This window comes from Catharus ustulatus, chromosome 31, assembly GCF_009819885.2.
Source record: "Catharus ustulatus isolate bCatUst1 chromosome 31, bCatUst1.pri.v2, whole genome shotgun sequence".
NCBI classification, from domain to species: domain Eukaryota; kingdom Metazoa; phylum Chordata; class Aves; order Passeriformes; family Turdidae; genus Catharus; species Catharus ustulatus.
The window spans coordinates 2,024,296-2,045,349 of record NC_046251.1 but is presented as its reverse complement, the minus strand read 5'-3'; the positions used below and the strand labels follow the sequence as shown (position 1 = coordinate 2,045,349).

The following is a 21,054-nucleotide window of genomic DNA, read 5'->3' as shown; positions in this document are numbered from 1 at the left end:
CACACTGGGAGCCCCCCCAGGCTCCCCCCACTGCTGGGCTGGGTTTGGGAGGGGGGTCCTGGCAGGGTTCTGGGGGGGCACAGCCCCCTCCTGCAGCCCCCCCGAGAGGGGTTCAGTCCAGCCCCGTGTCCGGGCCCCCCGCAGGGACTCGATACACTCCTCCCCGGCCGCGCCCCCGTGTTTGTGTGACCCCCCCTGCCCCCCTGCCTGAAGCCCCCGGGAGCCAGAGCTGGGACCCCCCCCCCCAGGCCCCCACCCCGGCTCCTCGGGCACTTCTGTACAAACAACAACAAAAAATGCAAAATAAATGTTTTTATTAACAAACCCCCGGCCTCCCCCTCCCTTCCCTTCCCTGGGCAGGGTTTTGGGGTGTGGGGGGGGTCAGGGGATGGAGCCCCCACCCCACCCAGGGGTCCCTCAGTGGTGCTGGCACAACCAGCCTGCAGCCCCCCCCTCAAAAAATCCCCCCTCCCGTGGCTGAATGAGGACCAGGAGGCTGCTGACCCTTGGAAAATTCTCTTTATTGGCCTGTCCAAGCCCTTCCTCTGGGGCAGCACGGCCGGGGCAGGCTCGGGGGGGGCTCCGGGAGCCCCTCACCCCCCCGGGGAGGGGGGAACCGAGACCTTCCCATCCCCCTGGCACAGGTGAGGAACCGCGGGCGGGGCCGGGGGGGCCGCGGGGGGGTGGGGTCGGGACCGTGGGGGTCCCTGCGGAGGGTGCTGGGGGTGGGGGCGGCGGGGGGGGGGCAGCAGGAGCCGCCCCCTCCCCACCCTGTGCGTGTGGCTTGTGCAAAGTGTGCGACACGGGGGAGGGGGCTCGGGGGGCTCCTCCCTGCGCCGGCTCCTTCCCTTTTGATCTGGAAGAGCTGGGGAGGAATTGGGGGGGGGTCCCAGCAGGTTTTTCCCCCCTCCCCCCCACAATCAACCCCCCCCTTCCTCCCGTTCTCCCGGAGCACGGCGGGGCCCAGGCACCGGAGCTGCCCCCGCCGGGGCCCTCCAGCCTGGCCGAGGAGTTTAAAAAAGAACAAAAAAAACAAACAAAAGAAAGGGTTAAAACAAAAAAAAAGAAAGAATTGAGAACCTCAAAAAAAAAAAAAAATTAAAACAAAATTTAAAACCCCAAATCAGCTACAAATCCAGCGCCGGGACACAGCTCCTGGCACCGGGGGCTCACGGCAGCCCCGGGGGGCGTTGAGGCAACAGCAGCGGAAACGCACTTGAATAAATATTTTGGGGGGTGGGCTCGGGGTGGGCCCGGCACAGTCCGGGGGGGCCCGGCCCGGCCACCCTCACGTCTGGTGAACCTCGTGGAACATGAGCTCCCGGGGGATGCGGGTCTCGGGCCCGAAGTTCTTGGCGGCGCGGCGCTCGAAGGCGGCCACCATCTGCTTGACCACCTCGTCGAAGAACATGGTGGCCAGCTGGGAGTGCAGCAGGGAGCGGAACTCGAAGGAGATCTGGGCAGGAGGAGGAGGAGGAGGAGGAGGAGGAGGAGAGCAAGTGAGGCCTGGCAGGTGAGCCCCGCCCTCCCCGGGGAGCCCGGGGCGGGGTCGTACCGAGAAATCCACGGTGCTGGTGCGGGGGTAGCCGGGGATGCCGGGGCTGAAGCGCCAGTTGGTCTCCAGGTGGTTGAAGAGGCGCCCGTCGGTGCAGACGGCCTGGGGAGGGGAACAGCAGCGGTCAGGGGGGCTCAGGAGAATCACAGAATCCTTGAAAACCCTCCTGGATCCAGTCCAAGCTGGGATCCCCAGAGTGCCACATCCAGTCCTTTCCCTGGACACCTCCAGGGATGGGGACTCCAAACTTCCCAAAGGCTGACAGTTCTTTCCATGGGAAATTCCAATCTGGAACAATCTGAGGCTGTTTTCTCGTGTTCCCTGGGAGCAGAACCTGACCCTACCCAGCTCCACTGTCCCATCAGGAGTTGTGGGGTGAAAAGGCCCCTCCTGAGCCTCCTTTTCCCCAGGCTGAGCCCCTTTCCAGCCCCCTCAGGGTTTCTCCAGACCCTTGCCCAGCCCTGAGGTCGCTGCTCACCTTGACGAGGTGTGGCTGCACCAGGGTGACGATGGACGTGTAGCGCTCCAGCACGGGGGGGAACCCAACCTCCAGCTGGGCCTTGACGTGGCCGGCGCGCCGCGACACCACCACGGACTTCTTGCACCAGGGCACGAAGTTCTTGTAGTCCTCAACGTTGGCCACCACGTCGTACATCTCCTGCATGGAGTACCTGGACACAGATGGGGATGGGGATGGGGTTAGGGTCAGGATTGGGGTCAGGATTTGGGCTGGGGTTGGAGCTGGGGTCAGGATTGGGGTCAGGATTTGGGCTAGGGTTGGAATTGGGTTTAAAATCAAGGTTGGGGCTGGGGTTGGAATTGGGTTTAAAATCAAGGTTGGGGCTGGGGTTGGAACTGGGGTTAAGATCAAGGTTGGGGCTGCACTTAAGGTCAGGGTTGAAACTAAGGCTGGATTTGGGGTCAGGGCTGGGGTTGGGATTGGAGCTGGGACTGAAGACAGATTGGGGCTAGTGTTGGAATTGGGTTTAAAATCAAGGTTGGGGCTGGGGTTGGAACTGCACTTAAGGTCAGGGTTGGAGTCAAAGCTGGAGTTGGAGCTGGGATTGGGGCTGGGGTTGGAGTTGGAGCTGGGACTGGAGACAGGTTTGGGGCTGGGATTGGAGCTGGGGTTAAGATCAAGGTTGGGGCTGGGGCTGGAGCTGGGAGTGGGATTGGAGCTGGGACTGGAGACAGGTTTGGGGCTGGAGTTGGGGCTGGAGTTGTGGCCATGGTTGAAGCTGGGACTGGGGTCAGGCCAGGGTCAGGGAATGGGGCTGGGAGTGGGGCCAGGGTTGGAGCTGGGGCCAAGGTTGGAGCTGGTGTTGGAATTGGGGTTAAGATCAAAGTTGGGCCTGGTGTTGGAATTGGGGTTAAGATCAAGGTTGGGGTTGGGGCTGGAACTGGGATTAAGGCCAAGTTTGGGGCTGGGGTTGGAGCTGGGGTCAGGGCTGGGGCTGAGGCTGGGGTTGGGCTCAAAGCAGGGCCTGGGGCCGCCTCAGGGTCAGGCCGGGCTCAGGGGGTCCCAGCACACCCACCCGATGATGCGGCGCTCCGAGTACTCCTTGCGCTTGTTGGTGAGGTTCAGGAAGCCCCGGCTGGGCTGGGCTCGGGGCTCCCCGGCCACCGGCACCGGGCGGCCCAGCCGGGCGAGCCGGAGCCCGCACAGGGCCGTGTGCCTGGGGGGAACGGGCGGGACCGGTGTCACCGGCAGCACCGGGCTGGGCCGGGCCCTTCCCGGGGAGCAGGAGCCCTTCCAGAGCTTCCCAGGTCCCTTTCAGAGCCTCACAGGCCCCTCCAGACCATCCCAAATCCCTCCAGACCACGCCAAGCCCGTTCTCACTTGGCCTGGGTCCCTTCCTGACCCACTCAGACCCTTCCAGTCCTTCTCTGGTGCTTTCTGGACTGGCCCAGGTCCCTTCCCAACCAATCCAGGTCCCTTCCTGACCAGCTCAGGCTCTTTACAGACCTCTCCAGGTCCCTTTCAGACAGGTCCAGGTCCCTCCAGAGCAGCCCAGGACCCTTCCAGTCCTTCCCTGGTCCTTTCCAGAGCAGCCCAGGACCCTTCCAGACCAATCCAGGATCCTTCCAGACCAATCCAGGATCCTTCCAGTCCAATCCAGGTCCCTTCCTGACCAGCTCAGACTCTTTCCAGACCTCTCCTGGTCCCTCCAGAGCAGCCCAGGACCCTTCCAGACCAATCCAGGATCCTTCCAGACCAATCCAGGATCCTTCCAGTCCAATCCAGGTCCTTTCCTGACCAGCTCAGACTCTTTCCAGACCTCTCCAGGTCCTTCCAGAGTAGCTCAGGACCCTTCCAGTCCATTTCAGGTCCCCTCCTGACCAGCTCAGACTCTTTTCAGACCTCTCCAGGTCCCTCCAGAGCAGCCCAGGATCCTTCCAGACCAATCCAGGTCCTTTTCAGTCCAACCCAGGTCCCTTCCTGACCAGCTCAAGCTCTTTCCAGCCTTGCCCAGAACCCTTCCTGAACTTCCAGGTCCCTTCCAGACCTTCCCAAGCCCCTTCCAGACAGGCCTGGGTCCCTTCCTGGCCACTCCAGGTCCCTTTCCCGGGCCCCTCCCGGGACGGGAATCGCCCCTGGGGGGGTCTGGGTCGGTGCCCACGGCCGGGAAGGTGCCAGGGCTGCTGTTGGCAGAGAAACCCGACCTTGAGGACACCTAATCCAGGCGGGAACAACTGCCCGGTGCCCCCGGCCCCGCTCCTGCCCCGTGTCCCGTCCCGGCCCCGTCCCCTCCCTCCGGTGTCACCCCAGGGGGGACAACAGCGGAAGGGACATCCCCCCGTTCCCACGGGAGTTGTCACCCCCGGAGTCACCGGGAGCGGCCGTGTCCCCGTGTCCCCGTCCCCGAGCAGAGGTCACTCCCGGGGGGACACGGCGGGGTGGCCTCGGGACTGTCCCCCCGCCCAGGGCTCGGTGACACCGGCGCCCGACCCCGGACGGGGCTCGGGTCCCTCGCGACCCCACGGGCGGGGGTGACACCGGCCCGGTCCCGGTGTCCCCAAGCGGGGTTTGCCCCAAGGTCAGACCCCCCCAGCGAGTGTTCCCCTCCTTCTACGGGAACCGGGACAGCGGCACCGCCGGGACCCCCGGCCCGCAGCGCCGGGACCGCCGGGCTGGGACCCCCCGGGCTCCCCAAGGTGCCCCCGGGCCGGCCCAGCCCGGCAGTGCCGGGAGCGCGGGCAGGCCCGGAGGAGCCGCCGCAGCACGATCGCCTCCCGGGGCCCGCCTCGGTGCCCCCGGGGCCGGTGTGACCTCCGGGCCCCGCCCGCCCGGGGCCGCCGCCCCGCGGGGCCTTCGCCGCTCACCTGCCGGGCGGGGCCGCTGCGGCCCGCAGGCGCTGCCGCGCCCCGAGCTGGAGGGCGCCGCGGAGCCGCCGGGCCGCCATCACCGGGCCGGGACCGGGGCCGGGCCGGAACCGGGACCGGGCCGGGACGCGGCGCCGCCGCCGTGACCTCTCACCCCGTGACGTCACCACGTCGCCATAGCGCCGGGTACGTCACAGGGCGGGACGGGGTGACGCCCCCCAGCGAGGAAGGATGGGAGTTGTAGTCGGAGGGTGCGCGGGGCACGATGGGAAATGTAGTCCGGGCCGAGGCTGCCGCAGCGCCGGAACCGGGATCCAACCGGGATCCAACCGGGACCGCCCCGCCCGGGGCTGCCGGGGGTGCGCTCAGGCCCAGCGGGCGCCTCGCCTCCCCTCCCACGTGTGCCCGCGGCCAGTCGGTCTGGAGAGGGACGGGGAGCCCCCGGTGCCGTGTCCCGGTACCGGCCCCACTCCGAACTGAGCAAAGGAACCGAGAGACTGGGAATTCACCGTGGCTGCGGGAGCCGTGTGTCCCAGTGCCTCCCAGTACAGCCCTGGGACTCCCAGTACAGCCCAGTACAGCCTAGTGCAGCCCAGTACAGCCCAGGGCCTCCCAGTATCTTCCAGTACAGCCCAGGGCCTCCCAGTGTCTCCCAGTACAGCCCAACACTACCCAGTGCCAACCAGTTCCACCCAGCACAGCCCAGTCCAGTTCATCCCAGCACATCCCAGTACAGCCCTGTTCATCCCAGTTCATCCCAGCATGACCCAGTTCAGCCAGCACAGTGCAGGCAATCTCCAGTTCCCAGCCCGAATGCAATTCTCGAGCTGGGAATTCCAGCCTGGCACAGCTCGGAGCCGGGCCCGTGATTCCCCTGAGCCCCGGGACCCCCCGGGATGGGTTTGGATTGGGGGAGTCACTGCTCAGGGACCCCCGGGATGGGTTTGGATTGGGGGAGTCACTGCTCAGGGACCCCCAGGGATGGGATTCCCTCCAGAGAGACCCCACAGAGGGGGATGGAGGTGGCACACGGGAACCCCTGGGACCCTCTTCCAGCATTCCTGCACCTTTTGGGATGGAGGAGCCGCTACGTGGGACCCCTGGTAGCGCCGGCAGCCACCCAAGGACGGGATTCCCATCCGACAGATCCCACAGAACACCCCCGGGACCCTCTCCCACCGTCCCACCGCCCTTGGGGCTGGGGGAGCTGGGTCAGGGACCCCCTGGGGATGGAATTCCCACAGACAGACCCCACAGAGGAGCATGGAAGTGACACATGGATGACCCCCAGGACCCTCTCCCATCACCCCACCACCCTCAGGGCTGGCAGAGCCGCTGTCCCGGGACCTCTCCCATCACCGTGGCTGTGATTCCCATCGGAGAGGGTCACAGCAGCGACCCCCGGGCCCCTCTCCCGTCACCACTGCCGGTGCCCGCCGGGCGATGCCGCCCCCCGCTGCCGCTGCCCCCGTCGGCGGCGGCGCTCCGGGGCGGTGGGCGGCGCATCCCCGGCGCTCCATCCCCGCCGCTCCATCCCCGCCCCGCAGCCGCCCGAGCGGAGCCGCCGCGGCCGGACCCGATGCCGGCAGCTGGGCGCTGAGGGCGGCCCCGACATGGGGGTTCTCAGCATCACGGACCAGGTACGGCCGCCGCTCCGTCCTTCCCCTCCCCGCTCCCTCCCGCCGCCGCCGCCGCGCCGCGCCCGGGCCGCGCCGCTACGGCAGCCCGGGGATGTGCGGCCTAGCGCGGCTCCGCCACCGGGCCCGGCCCGGCGCCGCCCCAGGCCGCGGGCCCCGCTCTGCCGAGCCCTCCCAGCCCAGCCCGGCCCCGCCGCAGCCCCGGGACGGGCGGGGGTCGCTGCTCCAGCCGCTGTGCCTGGGCCCAGCGCGGCCCGGGCCGGGAACGGGAGAGCGGCGGGGATGGGAGCGCCGGGGTCGGGAGGGGAGAGCGGCGGGATGGGATCCTCGGGAGGGATCCCCTGAAACGGGAACGGCGGAGCACCCGGGGATGGGAGCCCTGGGCCGGGAATGGGAGAGAGCGGCGGGGTTCTCTGGGCCGGGAACGTGAATCATCAAAGGGGGAGAATCATCCCGGGAGAGCCCCGGGAGTGGGACCCGCGGAACCGGGAACGGCGCTGCCCCCGGGTGGGACATCCCGGATCAGGAGAGGGAGAACCCCGGGGATCGGGAATGGCAGAATCCCGGGAACGGGACCCTCGGGAGGGACCTCCCTGCATCGAGGGGGGATCCCGGTGCTGGGACCCCCGGGCCGGGAGCGGCGGAGCCCCCAGGATGGGACCCCGGGATCGGGAACGGGAGAATTCCGGGATGGGACCCCTGGATCGGGAACGGGAGAATTCCAGGATGGGACCCCTGGATCGGGAAGGACGGAGCCCGCAGGGATGGGAGATCCCGGGCCGGGGAGAACCCCGGGGTGGGGACACCTGGATCGGGAACGGGAGAACTCCAGGATTGGGGACACCTGGATCGGGAACGGGAGAATTCCGGGATGGGACCCCTGGATCGGGAGAATTCCGGGATGGGATCCCTGGATCGGGAACGGGAGAACTCCAGGATTGGGGACCCCTGGATTGGGAACGGGAGAACTCCAGGACTGGGGACCCCTGGATCGGGAACGGGAGAATTCCGGGGATGGGACACTGGGATCAGGAACAGGGAGGACCCCAGGGATGGGACCCCCTCAGTCTGGGAACGGGAAATCAGATCCTTGGGCCGGGAACGGGAGAACCCCGGGAATGGGATCCCCTGGGCCTGGAGCAGGAGAATCCCAGGAATGGGAGAACCCCAGTCCGGGAACGGGAGAACCCCGGGGACAGGAACAGCAGAGCCCCCAGGATTGGGACATCTGGGTCGGGAGCAGAACCCCGGGAATGGGAGAACCCCAGGAATGAGATTCCCCGGTCTGGGAATGTGAGAACCCCAGGAATGGCAGAACCCAGAAAAGTGAGAACCCCAGGACTGGGAGAACCCCAGAAAAGGGAGAACCCTGGGAATGGGAGAGCCCTGGGAATGGGAGAACCCCAGAAAAGGGAGAACCCCAGGATTGGGAGAGCCCTGGGAATGGGAGAGCCCTGGGAATAGAACCCCAGAAAAGGGAGAACTCCAGGATTGGGAGAACCCTGGGAATGACAGAACCCCAGGATTGGAAGAGCCCCAGAAAAGGGAGAACCCCAGAAAAGGGAGAACCCTGGGAATGACAGAACCCCAGGAATGGGAGAACCCTGGGAATGGGAGAATCCTTGGAACAGGAGAACCCCAGGAATGGGAGAACTCCAGGATTGGGAGAACCCCAGAAAAGAGAGAACCCAGAAAAGGAAGAACCCCAGAAAAGAGAGAGCCCCAGGACTGGGAGAACCGCAGAAAAGGGAGAACTCCAGAAAAGGGAGAACCCTGAGAACAGGAGAACCCCAGGATTGGGAGAAACCCAGAAAAGGGAGAACCCAGAAAAAGGGAGAACCCAGAAAAGGGAGAACCCAGAAAAGGAAGAACCCAGAAAAAGGGAGAACCCCAGGTTTGAGACCTCCTGGATCAGAGAATTCAGATCCAGGGGTGACCCCACCCCTGGGACCCCAGGAATGGAACCCTGACCCCTCCTTCTGCCCCCCCAGCAGATCCTGGATTTTGGGGGTTCCCCCGTGGTGCAGGGCGGCCTCAGAGAGGTTTTGGGGACCCCTGTGGGGTGCAGGGTGTTCTCATGGAGTTTTTTGGGGGGTGCAGGATGTCCCCACTGAGTTTGGGGGGTGCAGAGTATCCCTGTCAGGTTTTGGGATGCCCATCGAGTTTTGGGGACACCTTTGAGGTGCAGAGTGTCCCTGTTGGGTTTTGGGGATGCTTTTGGGGTTCAGGGTGTCCCTGTTAGGATCTGGGGATGCTTTTGGGGTTCCAGGATATCCCTGCAATGATTTAGGGACTTTTTTTTGGGGTGCAGGGTGTCCTCATTGGGTTTTGGGGACAAATGTCACAATGTCCCCACCAGGTTTTGGGGAGACTCTTCCTGGCCTGGGATCCCTTTTTCCTCCCAAATTTCCCCTTTTCCCCCTGAATTTTCCCTTTTTCCCCCCAGATTTCCACTTTTCTCCCCCTAATTTTCCCTTTTTCCCCCCAAATTTCCCCTTTTCCCCCCCGGATTTCCCCTTTTCCCCCCCGGATTTCCCCTTTTCCCCCCGAATTTTCCCCTTTCCCCCCCAGATTTCCCCTTTTCCCCCCCAAATTTCCCTTTTTACCCCCTGGATTTTGGGCTCAGGGGCTGCCAGAGCCCCCCAACCCCACACCAATCCCTGCCTTTAATCCAGGAATGAATTTTGGAGGAGTTGAGGATGAGGGGGATGAAAAAAAGGAGGAATTTGGGGTTGGGAGGGGATGAAGGAAGGGCGGGATCAGCCCCTGATTTAAACAAAATTTATTTTTTGGGATACCCCAACCACTCCCACTCCCCTCTGCCAAACCTGGAGCCTTTTGGGGGCACCATTGGTGTTTTCCAACCTTTTCCAAAATATTTATTTTGTTTAAAAAATTTAAAAATACTTTTTTTTTTTTTTAAAGCATCTTAACAAGTGATGCCGCTGCATTCCAGGGGGATGACACAGCCTTGCCCTGACCCAGGATGTGTTCCTGGGGTTGGAAATGCCCTGATTTCCCTGATTTTGGGATGAGGCAGGGCTGGGAAGGACTCACTGCCAGACAGAGCTGAAAAAAAGCAAAATTTGGTGGTTTTGAGCTTTAAATCCAGTTTTAGGGGGGTGGGCAGCACCCAAATCCCTCCATCCCCAAAAACCTCAGTGGGGTTTGGTGCTGAGCACCCCAAGGGCAGCTCTGCCCCTGATTTTTCTGCAGGAAAATGGAATTTTTAGGTGTTTGAACAAGCCCAAATTTGGGGTGGCAGGAGCTGCAAGCTCAGCTCCTGGGGAATCAAGGAGGATTTCCCAAAAATTATTGAGGGAAAACCAGGAAAAATGTCAGTGCTGGCTGGAAAATCCATCCCAGGGGCTGGTTGGGGTGAGGGAGCTGTGTCCCCTGGCATTGTCACCACGTGTCCCCTGTCCCCTGCAGCCCCCTCTGGTCCAAGCCATCTTCAACCGGGATGTGGAGGAGGTTCGGTCGCTGCTCAATCAGAAGGAGAACATCAATGTACTGGTGAGAATCAGCAGGGTCCTGGTGCTGCCCAAATCCTTCCTGTGCCTCCCTCAGGGCTCCCCAAATCCTTCCTGTGCCTCCTTCAGGGCTCCCCAAATCCCTCCAAACCTCATCTCCATTCCCATCCTTATCCCTCACTTGGTGCTCCCCAAATCCTTCCTATCCCTTTCTGGGTGTTCCCCAAATCCTCCCCATTCCCTTCCTCATCCCCTCCTCATCCCATCCCCATCCCTTCACTTGGTGCTCCCCAAATCCTTTTTGTCCCTCACATCAGTGCTCCTCAAATCCTTTTCCTCCTCATTCCTTGCCTGGTAATTCCCAAATCCTCATTTCTCACCCAGTGCTTTCCAAAATCCTTCTCACCTGGTGCTCCCCAAATCCTTCCTATTCCCATCCCTCACCTGGGATTCCCTAAATCCTTCCCATCCTTCACCTGTGCTCCCAAAATCCTTCCTGTGCCTCCCTCTGTGCTCCCCAAATCCCTCCCATCCCCACCCCTCACTTGGTGCTTCCAAATTTGTTTTTAGTCCTCACCCAGGGCTCCCCAAAATCCTTCCCAACTCCATCCCTTTCTGGGTGCTCCCCAAATCCTTTTTGTCCCTCACTTGAATGCTCCCCAAATCCTTCCTGTGCCTCCCCTCAGGGCCCCCAAATCCCTCCCATCCCCACCCCTCACCTGCTGCTTCCAAATTTGTTTTTAGCCCAAAATCCTTCCCAACTCCATCCCTTGCCTGGTGCTCTCCAAATCCTTCCCATCCTCATCCCCATCCCCATCTCCATTCCCATCCTTATCCCTCACTTGGTGCTCCTCAAATCCTTTTTATCACTCCCTCTGTGCTCCCCAAATCCTCCCCATCCCTTTCTGGGTGCTCCCCAAAATCCTCTTTTGTCCCTCACTTGATGCTTCTCAAATCCTTCCTGTGCCTCCTTCAGGAACCCCCCAAATCCCTCCCCATCCCCCACCCCTCACCTGCTGCTTCCAAATTTGTTTTTAGCCCTCACCCAGGGCTCCCCAAAATCCTTCCCATCCCTTTCTGGGTGCTCCCCAAATCCTTTTTGTCCCTCACTCGATGCTCCTCAAATCCTTTTCCCTCCTCATTCCTTGCTTGGTAATTCCCAAATCCTCATTTCTCACCCAGTGCTTTCCAAAATCCTTCTCACCTGGTGCTCCCCAAATCCTTTTCCTTTCCCTTTCCTCACCTGGTGCTCCCCAAATCTTTCCAATCCCTCAGTGCTCCCTGTGTCTTTCCTTCACTTGCTGCTCCCCAAATCCTTCCCATCCTCATCCCCATCTCCATCCCATCCTTATCCCTCACTTGGTGCTCCTCAAATCCTTTTTATCACTCACTCTGTGCTCCCCAAATTCTTCCTATTCCCATCCCTCACCTGGGATTCCCCAAATCCTTCCCATCCCTTTCTGGGTGCTCCCAAAATCCTTCCTGTGCCTCCCTCTGTGCTCCCCAAATCCCTCCCATCCCCACCCCTCACCTGCTGCTTCCAAATTTGTTTTTAGCCCAAAATCCTTCCCATCCCCATCCCTCACCCAGGCCTCCCTAAATCCTTCCCATTCCCCTTTTCCAACCTTTCCCAACCCATTCCCAGTCTTTCCCATCCTCTCCCAGTCTTTCCAATCCTCTCCCAACCCTCTCCCAACCCATTCCCAGCCCTTCCCAGCCTTTCCCATCTTTTCCCAGCCCTTTCCCAACCTTTTCCCAACCCTTTTCCAGCCTCTCCCAGCATCTCCCAGCATCTCCCATCCTCTCCCAGCCTCTTTCCAGCCTTTCCCAGCCTTTCCCTGCCTTCTCCCATATTTTCCCCAGCCTTTTCCCAAGCCCTTCCCAACCTTTCCAATCCTCTCCCAACCCATTCCCAGCCTTTCCCAACCTTTCTCAACCCATTCCCAGCCCTTTCCTAACTCTTTTCCAGCCCTTTCCCAACCCTTTCCCAACCCCTTTTTCCAACCTTTCCCAACTCTCCCATCCTCTCCCAAGCCTTCCCAGCCTCTCCCAGCCTCTTCCAGCCTTTCCCAGCCTTTCCCTGCCTTTCTTTACCTTCTCCCGTATTTTCCAGCCTTTTCCAGTCCTTTCCAACCCATTCCCCAGCCTTTCCCAACCTTCTCAACCATTCCCAGCACTTTCCTAACTCTTTCCCAGCCCTTTCCCAGCCCTTTCCCAACCCTTTTCCAGCCTCTCCCATCCTCTCCCAGCCTTTCCAATCCTCTCCCAATCATTTCCCAGCCTTTCCCAACCCATTCCCAGCCTTTCCACCCTCTCCCAGCCTTTCCAATCCTCGCCCAACCCTTTCCCAGCCTTTCCCAATCATTCCCATCCTCTCCCAGCCTCTCCAATCCTTTTCCCAACCTTTCCAATCCTTTCCCAGCCTTTCCCAACCTTTCCAATCATTTCCCAGTCTTATCCAGCCTTTCCCAACCCATTCCCATCCCCTCCCATCCTCTCCCATCCCCTCCCAACCTTTCCCATCCTTTCCCATCCTCTCCCAGCCTTTCCCAGCCTTTCCCACCCTCTCCCAACCTTTCCCATCCTCTCCCATCCTCTCCCAACCCATTCCCATCCTCTCCCATCCTCTCCCAACCTTTCCCAACCCTTTCCCAGCTCTTTCCCAGCTCTTTCTCAGCCCTTTCCCAGCCCATCCCCATCCTCTCCCAACCTCTCCCATCCCCTCCCATCCTTTCCCACCCCCCAAACTCACGCCTGGATTTCCCCTCTTCCCCGCAGGACCAAGAACGCCGGACCCCGCTCCATGCTGCTGCCTACATCGGAGATGTTGCAATCCTTGAGCTGCTCATCCTGTCAGGTGAGCCCAGGGGGACACCCCCAACCCCCCCAGATCCTCTGGGCTGCACCAGGGGGGGATTTGGGAATGGTGCTGGGATCTGAGAGGTTTCCTGGTGGAGGCAGAGCCAGGAGAGGGAATGCTCAGAGCAGGAATTCCACTTGATCCTGGAGAAAATCCCCTAAAATCCCCTAAAATCCCCTAAAACCCCCTAAAACCCCCTAAAATCCAGGAGGTTTTTGCTCAATTTTTGAGCCCCATGTGTTGAATTTGAAATGTCCTCACCCTGGAGCCTCAGGGAGAAGAGAGGGAACTGCTGTCATCCCAACAGGGAGAAACTCCAAAAAATCCCCAAGATTTGTGATGTTCAGAACCCTGTGGGATGTTCCCTGCCTCATGCTGGGTTCTGACCAGCAGGGAGAGGCAGCTGAGGGGATTTTTGGGGTGCTGGATCCCCCCTGATTCCCTGTTTTTCCCCCACAGGTGCTAATGTGAACGCCAAGGACACGGTGTGGCTCACGCCGCTGCACCGCGCCGCGGCCTCTCGCCACGAGGTGGGTGCATTCCTGGGGAAAAAAGGGAATTTTTCCTGCTCCTTGGCTTTTGGGGAATGCAAAAGAGCTGGGAAAAAAATCCTCCTTGCTTGCCTTTCCTCTGTCCCTCAAAGATTTCCCCATTTCTTCCTCCTGGCCTTCATCCCTTCCCCAGGGATTTGTTCCAGGTTCCTGGAGGGATTTTGGGGATCCCTCAGGAGCTGATCCTGACAAATCTCCCTGGAAAGTTTTTCTGCTTTTTATTTTTTTGTGGGTTTGACTTCATCCTGCTTTGGAGAGGGAAGAACTGTTGGTTGGAGCAGGAGATTTGAAGGAATTTTTTGGGGATTCAAAGTTCTGGAGAGAGCTGGGAAAAAAAAATCCTTGCTTACATTCCCTCTATTCCTCAAAGATTTCCCCATTTCTTCCTCCTGGCCTTCATCCCTTCCTCAAGGTTCCTGGAGGAATATTTGGGATCCCACCCTGTCCAGGAGCTGATACTGACAGATCTCCCTGAAAAGTTTTTCTGCCCTTTATTTTTTTGTGGATTTGATTTCATCCTGGTTTGGAGAGGCAGGAATTGTTGGTTGGAGCAGGAGATTTGAAGGAATTTTTGGGAATGCAAAGTTCTGGAGAGAGCTGGGAAAAAAAAATCCTCCTTGCTTGCCTTCCCTCTATCCCTCAAAGATTTCTCCATTTCTTCCTCCTGGCCTTCAGGGGTTTGTTCCAGGTTCCTGGAGGGATTTTGGGGATCCCTCAGGAGCTGATCCTGACAGATCTCCCTGGAAAGTTTTTCTACCCTTTATTTTTTGTGGGTTTGACTTCATCCTCCTTAACTTCACCCTGGAGCAGGAGATTTGAAGGAATTTTTTGGGGATTCAAAGTTCTGGAGAGAGCTGGGAAAAAAAAATCCTTGCTTGCCTTCCCTCTATCCCTCAAAGATTTCTCCATTTCTTCCTCCTGGCCTTCATCCCTTCCTCAAGGTTCCTGGAGGAATATTTGGGATCCCACCCTGTCCAGGAGCTGATACTGACAGATCTCCCTGGAAAGTTTTTCTGCCCTTTATTTTTTTGTGGGTTTGACTTCATCCTCCTCAACTTCACCCTGGTTTGGAGAGGGAGGAATTGTTGGTTGGAGCAGGAGATTTGAAGGAATTTTTGGGAATGCAGAGTTCTGGAGAGAGCTGGAAAAAAAAAATCCTTGCTTGCCTTCCCTCTATTCCTCAAAGATTTCTCCATTTCTTCCTCCTGGCCTTCAGGGGTTTGTTCCAGGTTCCTGGAGGGATTTTGGGAATCCCTCAGGAGCTGATCCTGACAAATCTCCCTGAAAAGTTTTTCTGCCCTTTATTTTTTTGTTGGTTTGTCTTCATCCTGCTCAACTTCACCCTGGTTTGGAGAGGGAAGAATTGTTGGTTGGAGCAGGAGATTTGAAGCCCTGGGTGGAATTATCCTGCTCAGGTGTTCCCAAAATCCTTTTTAGCTCTCCCCAAATCCTTTTTACCCCTCCCCAAATCCTTTTTTATCCCTCACCTGGTGCTGCTGGGGTGGGACAGGAGTGTGAGCTCCTCTCCTGAAGGTGTTTGTGTGTGCAAAATCCCTGAATCCCTGCTGATTATCTGGGAATTTGGGAGCCCACCCTCATTTTTCCACCTGGAAATTTCTGGCATCTCCCAACAGGAGCCTTCCCAAAATGCTTTCCCTGCTCTGTGGGGGTGGCTGGGTTGGTTTTTTTGGGTGCTGGCAGTGAAAATCTGTGGGGTTGGGGGTCCCTGGAAGCTCTGCCCCGATGGCAGAGGGAGGGGAAGGCAGGAAACCAAAGCCTGGGCAGGAGCACAGGAAATAAAATGTCAAATGTAGGTCAGTGGGTCAGGTCTGTGTTCCCCTGGGCTCTGCTGAGTCACCAGGGAACATTCAGTCCTGGTTCTGCACGTGCTGCCTCCCCTGGCTTGGGGTTTTCCTTCCCCCAGCCAGGATTCCAGGCTGGGATCAGGTTGGGCTGAGCCCAGATCCCACCTGGAAATGGAGCTGGAGCAGCTCAGGTGAGGGCTGGGGGGATTCCCAGGGGGTTTGAGGCTGGAAAAAATCTCCAGGTCCAGGCTGGGACTGATCCCACCAGGGACCTGGCCTCCAAACTTTGGGGTAGTTCCAAATCCTGACAGCTCCTTCCATGGAAAAATCCCTCCTGGTGTCCATCCTGAACCTCCTCTGGTGGAATTTGGGGCTGTTCCTTCTCATCCTGGTGTCCATCCTGAGCCTCTCCTGGTGGAATTTGGGGCTGTTCCTTCTCATCCTGGGAGCAGAGCCCGACCCCACCCGGCCCTGCTCTCCCATCAGGGAGTTGTGGGGTGAAAAGGTCCCTCCTGAGCCTCCTTTTCTCCAGGCTGAGCCCCTTTCCAGCTCCCTCAGGGCTTCTCCAGACCCTTCTGCTGCTGCTCCAGCCCTTCCCCAGCCCCTCAGTGTCTCTGTGGCTCTGAGGGATCAGAACTGGACCCAGCACTGGAGGAGCCTCAGCAGTGCCAGGACAGGGGGACAATCCCATCCTTGGGGGACAATCCCTGTCCTGGGGGACAATCCCTGCCCTGGGGACAGCCCAGGTGCCACCCTGAGCACAGCAGCCCAGCCCCAGTTGGAATATCTCTTCTCCCAGCTCTCACACCTTGAGAAAAACCCAGGAACACAAAACAGCTCCTTGAACATCCCCCAGCTCTGGAATCTGGATTTGGGTCTGGGGGATTCCTGCTCCTTGAACATCTGAACATCCCCCAGCTCTGGAATCCCTGGGAATTGGGGTCTGGGGGATTCCTGGAGCCTCTCTCTGCTCTCCCACCCCACAGAAAGCCCTACACCTGCTCTTTGAACATCTGAACATCCCCCAGCTCTGAAATCCCTGGGAATTGGGGTCTGGGGGCTTCCTGCTCCTTGAACATCCCCCAGCTCTGGAACCCCCAGGGATTGAGGTCTGGGGGATTCTTGGCCCACAGAAAGCCCTACACCTGCTCCTTGAACATCTGAACATCCCCCAACTCTGGGATCCCTGGGAATTGGGGTCTGGGGGATTCCTGGAGCCTCTCTCTGCTCTCCCACCCCACAGAAAGCCCTCCACCTGCTCCTCAAGCACTCTGCAGACGTCAATGCCCGTGACAAGCACTGGCAGACGCCGCTGCACGTGGCCGCTGCCAACAGGGCCACCAAGTGCGTGGAGGCGCTGGTGCCCCTGCTCAGCACCGTCAACGTGGCCGATCGCACCGGGCGCACGGCGCTGCACCACGCCGTGCACAGCGGCCACATCGAGGTGGGCACCGGGACAACAGGGGGGGCAGGGATGGGGGACAGGGACAGGGGTGTCAAGGACAGGGGTGGGCTGGGAATGAGGGGACAGGGACATGGGTGGGCAGGGATGGGGGACAGGGACAGGGGTGACAGGAACAGGGATGGCAGGGAGAGGGGTGACAGGAGTGACAGGGAGAGGGTTGGGCATTAGGGACGTGGGTGGGCAGCAGGGACATTGAGGTGGCAGGGACAGGGGTGACAGGGAGAGGCGTGGGCAGCAGGGACAGGGTGACAGGGATGGGGTGGGCAGGGACAGGGGTGGGCAGGGAAAGGGTGGACAAGGACGGGTGATAGGGACAGGAGTGGGCAACAGGGACAGGGGTGGGCAGCAGGACAGGAGTGACAGGGACTGGGTGACAGGGGTTACAGGGGTGACAAGGAGAGGGATGATAGGGACAGGGGTGACGGGGACAGGGTGGGCACTAAGGACATTCAGGTGGGCAGGGATAGGGGGTGGCAAACAGGGACAGGGATGGGCAGGGATGCGGGGACAGGGACAGGAGTGACAGGGACAGGGGTGGGCAGCAGGGACAGCGGGAACAGGGAGAGAGGTGACAGGGGTTACTGGGGGACAGGGAGAGGGGTGGGCAGCAGGGACAGGGGTGGCAGGGACAGGTGTGGGCAGGGATCGGGGACAGGGACAGGGGTGGCAGGGAGAGGGACAACAGGGATGGGGTGACGGGGACAGGGTGGGCACTAAGGACATTCAGGTGGGCAGGGACAGGGGTGGGCAACAGGGACAGGGGTGGGCAGGGACGGGGGTGGCAGGGACAGGGGTCACAGGGACAGGGGTGGGCAGGGACGGGGGTGGCAGGGACAGGGGTCACAGGGACAGGGGTGGGCAGGGATGGGGGACAGGGACAGGGGTGGCAGGGACAGGGGTGGGCAGGGATCGGGGACAGGGACAGGGGTGACAGGGACAGGGGTGGACAGGGACAGGGGTGGGCAGGGATGGGGGACAGGGACAGGGGGTGGGGCAGCAGGAACAGGGGTAGCAGGGGTGACAGGGGTGACAGAGAGAGGGGTGGGCAGCAGGGACAGGGGTAGCAGGGACAGGGATGGGCAGCAGTGACATTGGGGTGGCCAGGGACAGGGTGGCAGGGACAGGGGAGGCAGGGACATCAGGGTGGGTCAGGGGACAAGAGTAGGAAGGGACAGGGGTGAGCAGAGGGACATTGGAGTGGCCACAGATGTCAGGGTGAGCAGGGATGTCAGGCTGGACAGGGACAGGGACAGGGATGGCAGGGACATCAGGGTGTGCTGGGACATCGGGAATGGCCCCGCTCACGCTGTCCCCACACCCCACAGATGGTGAACCTGCTGCTGAACAAAGGTGCCAGTCCCAGCACGTGTGACAAGAAGGACCGGCAGCCCCTGCACTGGGCCGCCTTCCTGGGTGTGTTCCTGCTGCCTTCAGCTCCTCCTGCTGCTCTCCCTTCTCTCCAAATCCCTCATTTCCTCTGGAAAATGGACATTTCCTCTGGAAAATGGACATTTCCTCTGGAAAATGGACATTTCCTCTCTCCATCTCTCCCTCCTTTCCAGCTCTCCTGTCCCTCCTCTCCATCTCTCCTTTCTCTCCATCTCTTGCTTTCTCTCCATCTCTCCTTCCTCTCCATCTCTTCTTTCTTTTCATCTCTCCCTCCTCTCCATCTCTCCGTTCTCTCCATCTCTCTTGTCCCTCCTCTCCATCTCTCCTTTCTCTCCATCTCTCCTGTCCCTCCTCTCCATCTCTCCTGTCCCTCCTCTCCATCCCCTCTCTCCCCTTCATCCCCAATCCCACACTGATTCCTCTTCCTGTGTTTCCCATACTCTCCTTTTCACTCATCTCCATTTTCCCCTCTCTCTGGATTTCCATTTCTCCCGTTCCTGGCTCTCGGTGTTGTCACGGCTGTTGCTGTCGTTAGTGCTCTCACAGCTGCTGTTGTCATGGCTGTTGCTCTCACAGCTGGTGTTGTCACGGTTGATGTCATTGCTGTTGTCACAGGTGTTGTTGTCATGGTATTGAAATCACAGTGTTGCTGTCCTGGCTGTTGTCACGGCTGTAGTCATGGTGTTGCTGTTACACTGTTGTTGTCATGGGTGCTGTCCTGGTGTCGCTGTCCCGGCTCTTGTCCTGGTGTTGTAGTCATGGTGTTGCTGTCCTGGCTGTTTCTATCACGACTGTTGTCCCAGCTGTAATCATGGTGTTGTTGTCCCAGTGTTGCTGTCCTGGTGTCACTGTCCCAGCTGTTGTCCTGGTGTTGTAGTCACGGTGTCACTGTCCCAGTGTTACTGTCCTGGCTGCAGTCCCAGTGTAGTCACGGTGTTGCTGTCCCACTGTTTCTGTCCTGGCTGTAGTCCCGGTGTTGTAGTCCCTGTGTTGCTGTCATGGCTGTAGTCCCGGTGTAGTCCCGGTGTTGATGTCCTACTGTTGCTGTCCTGGCTGTAGTGACAGTGCAGTCACGGTGTCACTGTCCTGGCTGTTGTCCGGGTGTTGTTGTCCTGCTGTTTCTGTCCCAGCTGCAGTCTCAGTGTGACTGTCCTGGCTGCAGTCCCAGTGTAGTCCCAGTGTTGCTGTCCCGGCTGCAGTCCCGGTGTAGTCCCGGTGTCCCGTGGCACTGTCCTGCTGTTGCTTTCCTGGCTGTAGTCCCGGTGTAGTCCCGGTGTCTCTGTCCCAACTGTAGTCCCAGTGTAGTCCTGCTGTTGCTGTCCTGGCTGTAGTGACAGTGTAGTCCTGGTGTTACTGTCCCGCTGTTTCCTTCCCGGCTGCAGTCCTGGTGTACTCACCGTGTCCTGTGGCACTGTCCTGCTGTTGCTTTCCTGGCTGTAGTGACAGTGTAGTCTCGGTGTTGCTGTCCTGCTGTTGCTGTCTCGGCTGTAGTCCCAGTGTAGTCCCAGTGTCGCTGTCCCGGCTGCAGTCCCGGTGTGTCTGTCCTGGCTGCAGTCCCAGTGCAGTCACAGTGTCACTGTCCTGGCTGTAGTGACAGTGTAGTCCCACTGTTGCTGTCCCAGCTGCAGTCCCGGTGTAGACACGCTGTCCGTGGCGCTGTCCTGCTGTTGTTGTCCCGGCTGCAGTCCTGGTGTAGTCTCGGTGTCACTGTCCCGGCTGTAGTCCAGTGTAGTCATGCTGTCCTGGTGTTGCTGTCCTGCTGTCACTGTCCCGGCTGCAGTCCTGGTGTTGCTGTCCTGCTGTCACTGTCCCAGCTGCAGTCCTGGTGTTGCTGTCCTGCTGTCACTGTCCCAGCTGCAGTCCCGGTGTCACTGTCCCAGCTGCAGTCCCGGTGTCACTGTCCCAGCTGCAGTCCCGGTGTAGTCTCGGTGTCACTGTCCTGGCTGTAGTCCCAGTGTAGTCACGATGTCCGTGGCGCTGTCTTGCTGTTGCTGTCCTGGCTGTTGTCCTGGTGTTGCTGTCCTGCTGTCACTGTCCCAGTGCAGTCCCGGTGTAGTCTCGGTGTCACTGTCCCGCTGCGTCCCAGTGTACTCACGCTGTCCTGTCCCGCTGTCCCCAGGTCACCTGGAGGTGCTGAAGCTGCTGCTGGCGCGCGGGGCCGACGTGCTGTGCAAGGACAGGAAGGGCTACACGCTGCTGCACACGGCGGCTGCCAGCGGGCAGATCGAGGTGGTGCGACACCTGCTCAGGCTGGGGGTGGAGGTGAGACCCCAACACCTGCCCGGGGGGGGCGGGGACACAGCTTGGGGGGTGACAGAAACCTGGGGGGTGACAGAAACTGGGGTGACAGAAACTGGGAGTGACAGAAACAGGGGGGTGACAGAAACTGGGGGGTGACAGGAGCCTTGGGTGTGACAGAAACCTGGGGTGTGACAGAAACTGGGGGTGACAGGAGCTCTGGGGGTGAGAGGAGCCCTAGGGGGTGACAGGAGCCATGGATGTGACAGGACCACATGGGGTGACAGGAACCATGGGGTGTGACAGGAGCCATGGGTGTGACAGGAGCCATGGGGGGTCACAGGAGTTCTGGGGGTGTGACAGGAGCCCTGGGGGTGACAGGAGCCCTGGGAGGTGACAGGAGTTCTGGGGTGTGACAGGAGCCCCGGGTGTTCCCAGCTGCAGTTTTTTTTTCCCTTCCTGAATCCCAAATCCTCTGGATTTTGTTGATCTCTGAGATCAAGGAACCAAATTCCTTCCCCAGTCCCACAGACCCCAGAGACCTCACAGACCTCACAATCCCACCGACCCCATGAAGCCCCCAAACCCCACAGACCCCATGAACCCCCCAAACCTCATAGACCCCACAGACCCCACAGTCCCATGGACCCCACAGAGCCAATGAACCCGCCAAGCCCCATAGACCCCACAGTCCCATAAACCCCATAGACCCCACAGACCCCACAAACCCCATAGACCCCACAGACCCACACAAACC

The 21,054-nt window shown here is 60.0% G+C and overlaps 2 protein-coding genes across 2 annotated transcripts in view; one reads left to right on the top strand and one right to left on the bottom strand.

Annotated features, from left to right (window-relative positions):
* Positions 1–731: 731 nt before the first annotated feature.
* Positions 732–3,320, bottom strand: COQ10A (coenzyme Q10A; the record flags this gene model as incomplete). Its single annotated transcript, XM_033083107.1, has 4 exons — positions 732–1,456; positions 1,556–1,657; positions 2,034–2,226; positions 3,091–3,320. Coding segments are annotated over 4 exons (693 nt in total), but the record flags the coding sequence as incomplete, so codon positions are not given.
* Positions 3,321–6,435: 3,115 nt separating this feature from the next.
* ANKRD52 (ankyrin repeat domain 52) overlaps positions 6,436–21,054 on the top strand; it is a 62,480-nt gene continuing 47,861 nt past the window's right edge. The window contains 7 exon segments of the mRNA XM_033083415.1: positions 6,436–6,519; positions 9,949–10,032; positions 12,768–12,846; positions 13,309–13,379; positions 16,449–16,649; positions 17,996–18,083; positions 20,179–20,321. Coding sequence (XP_032939306.1) covers positions 6,493–6,519; positions 9,949–10,032; positions 12,768–12,846; positions 13,309–13,379; positions 16,449–16,649; positions 17,996–18,083; positions 20,179–20,321 — 693 coding nt within the window. The 5' untranslated portion in view covers positions 6,436–6,492.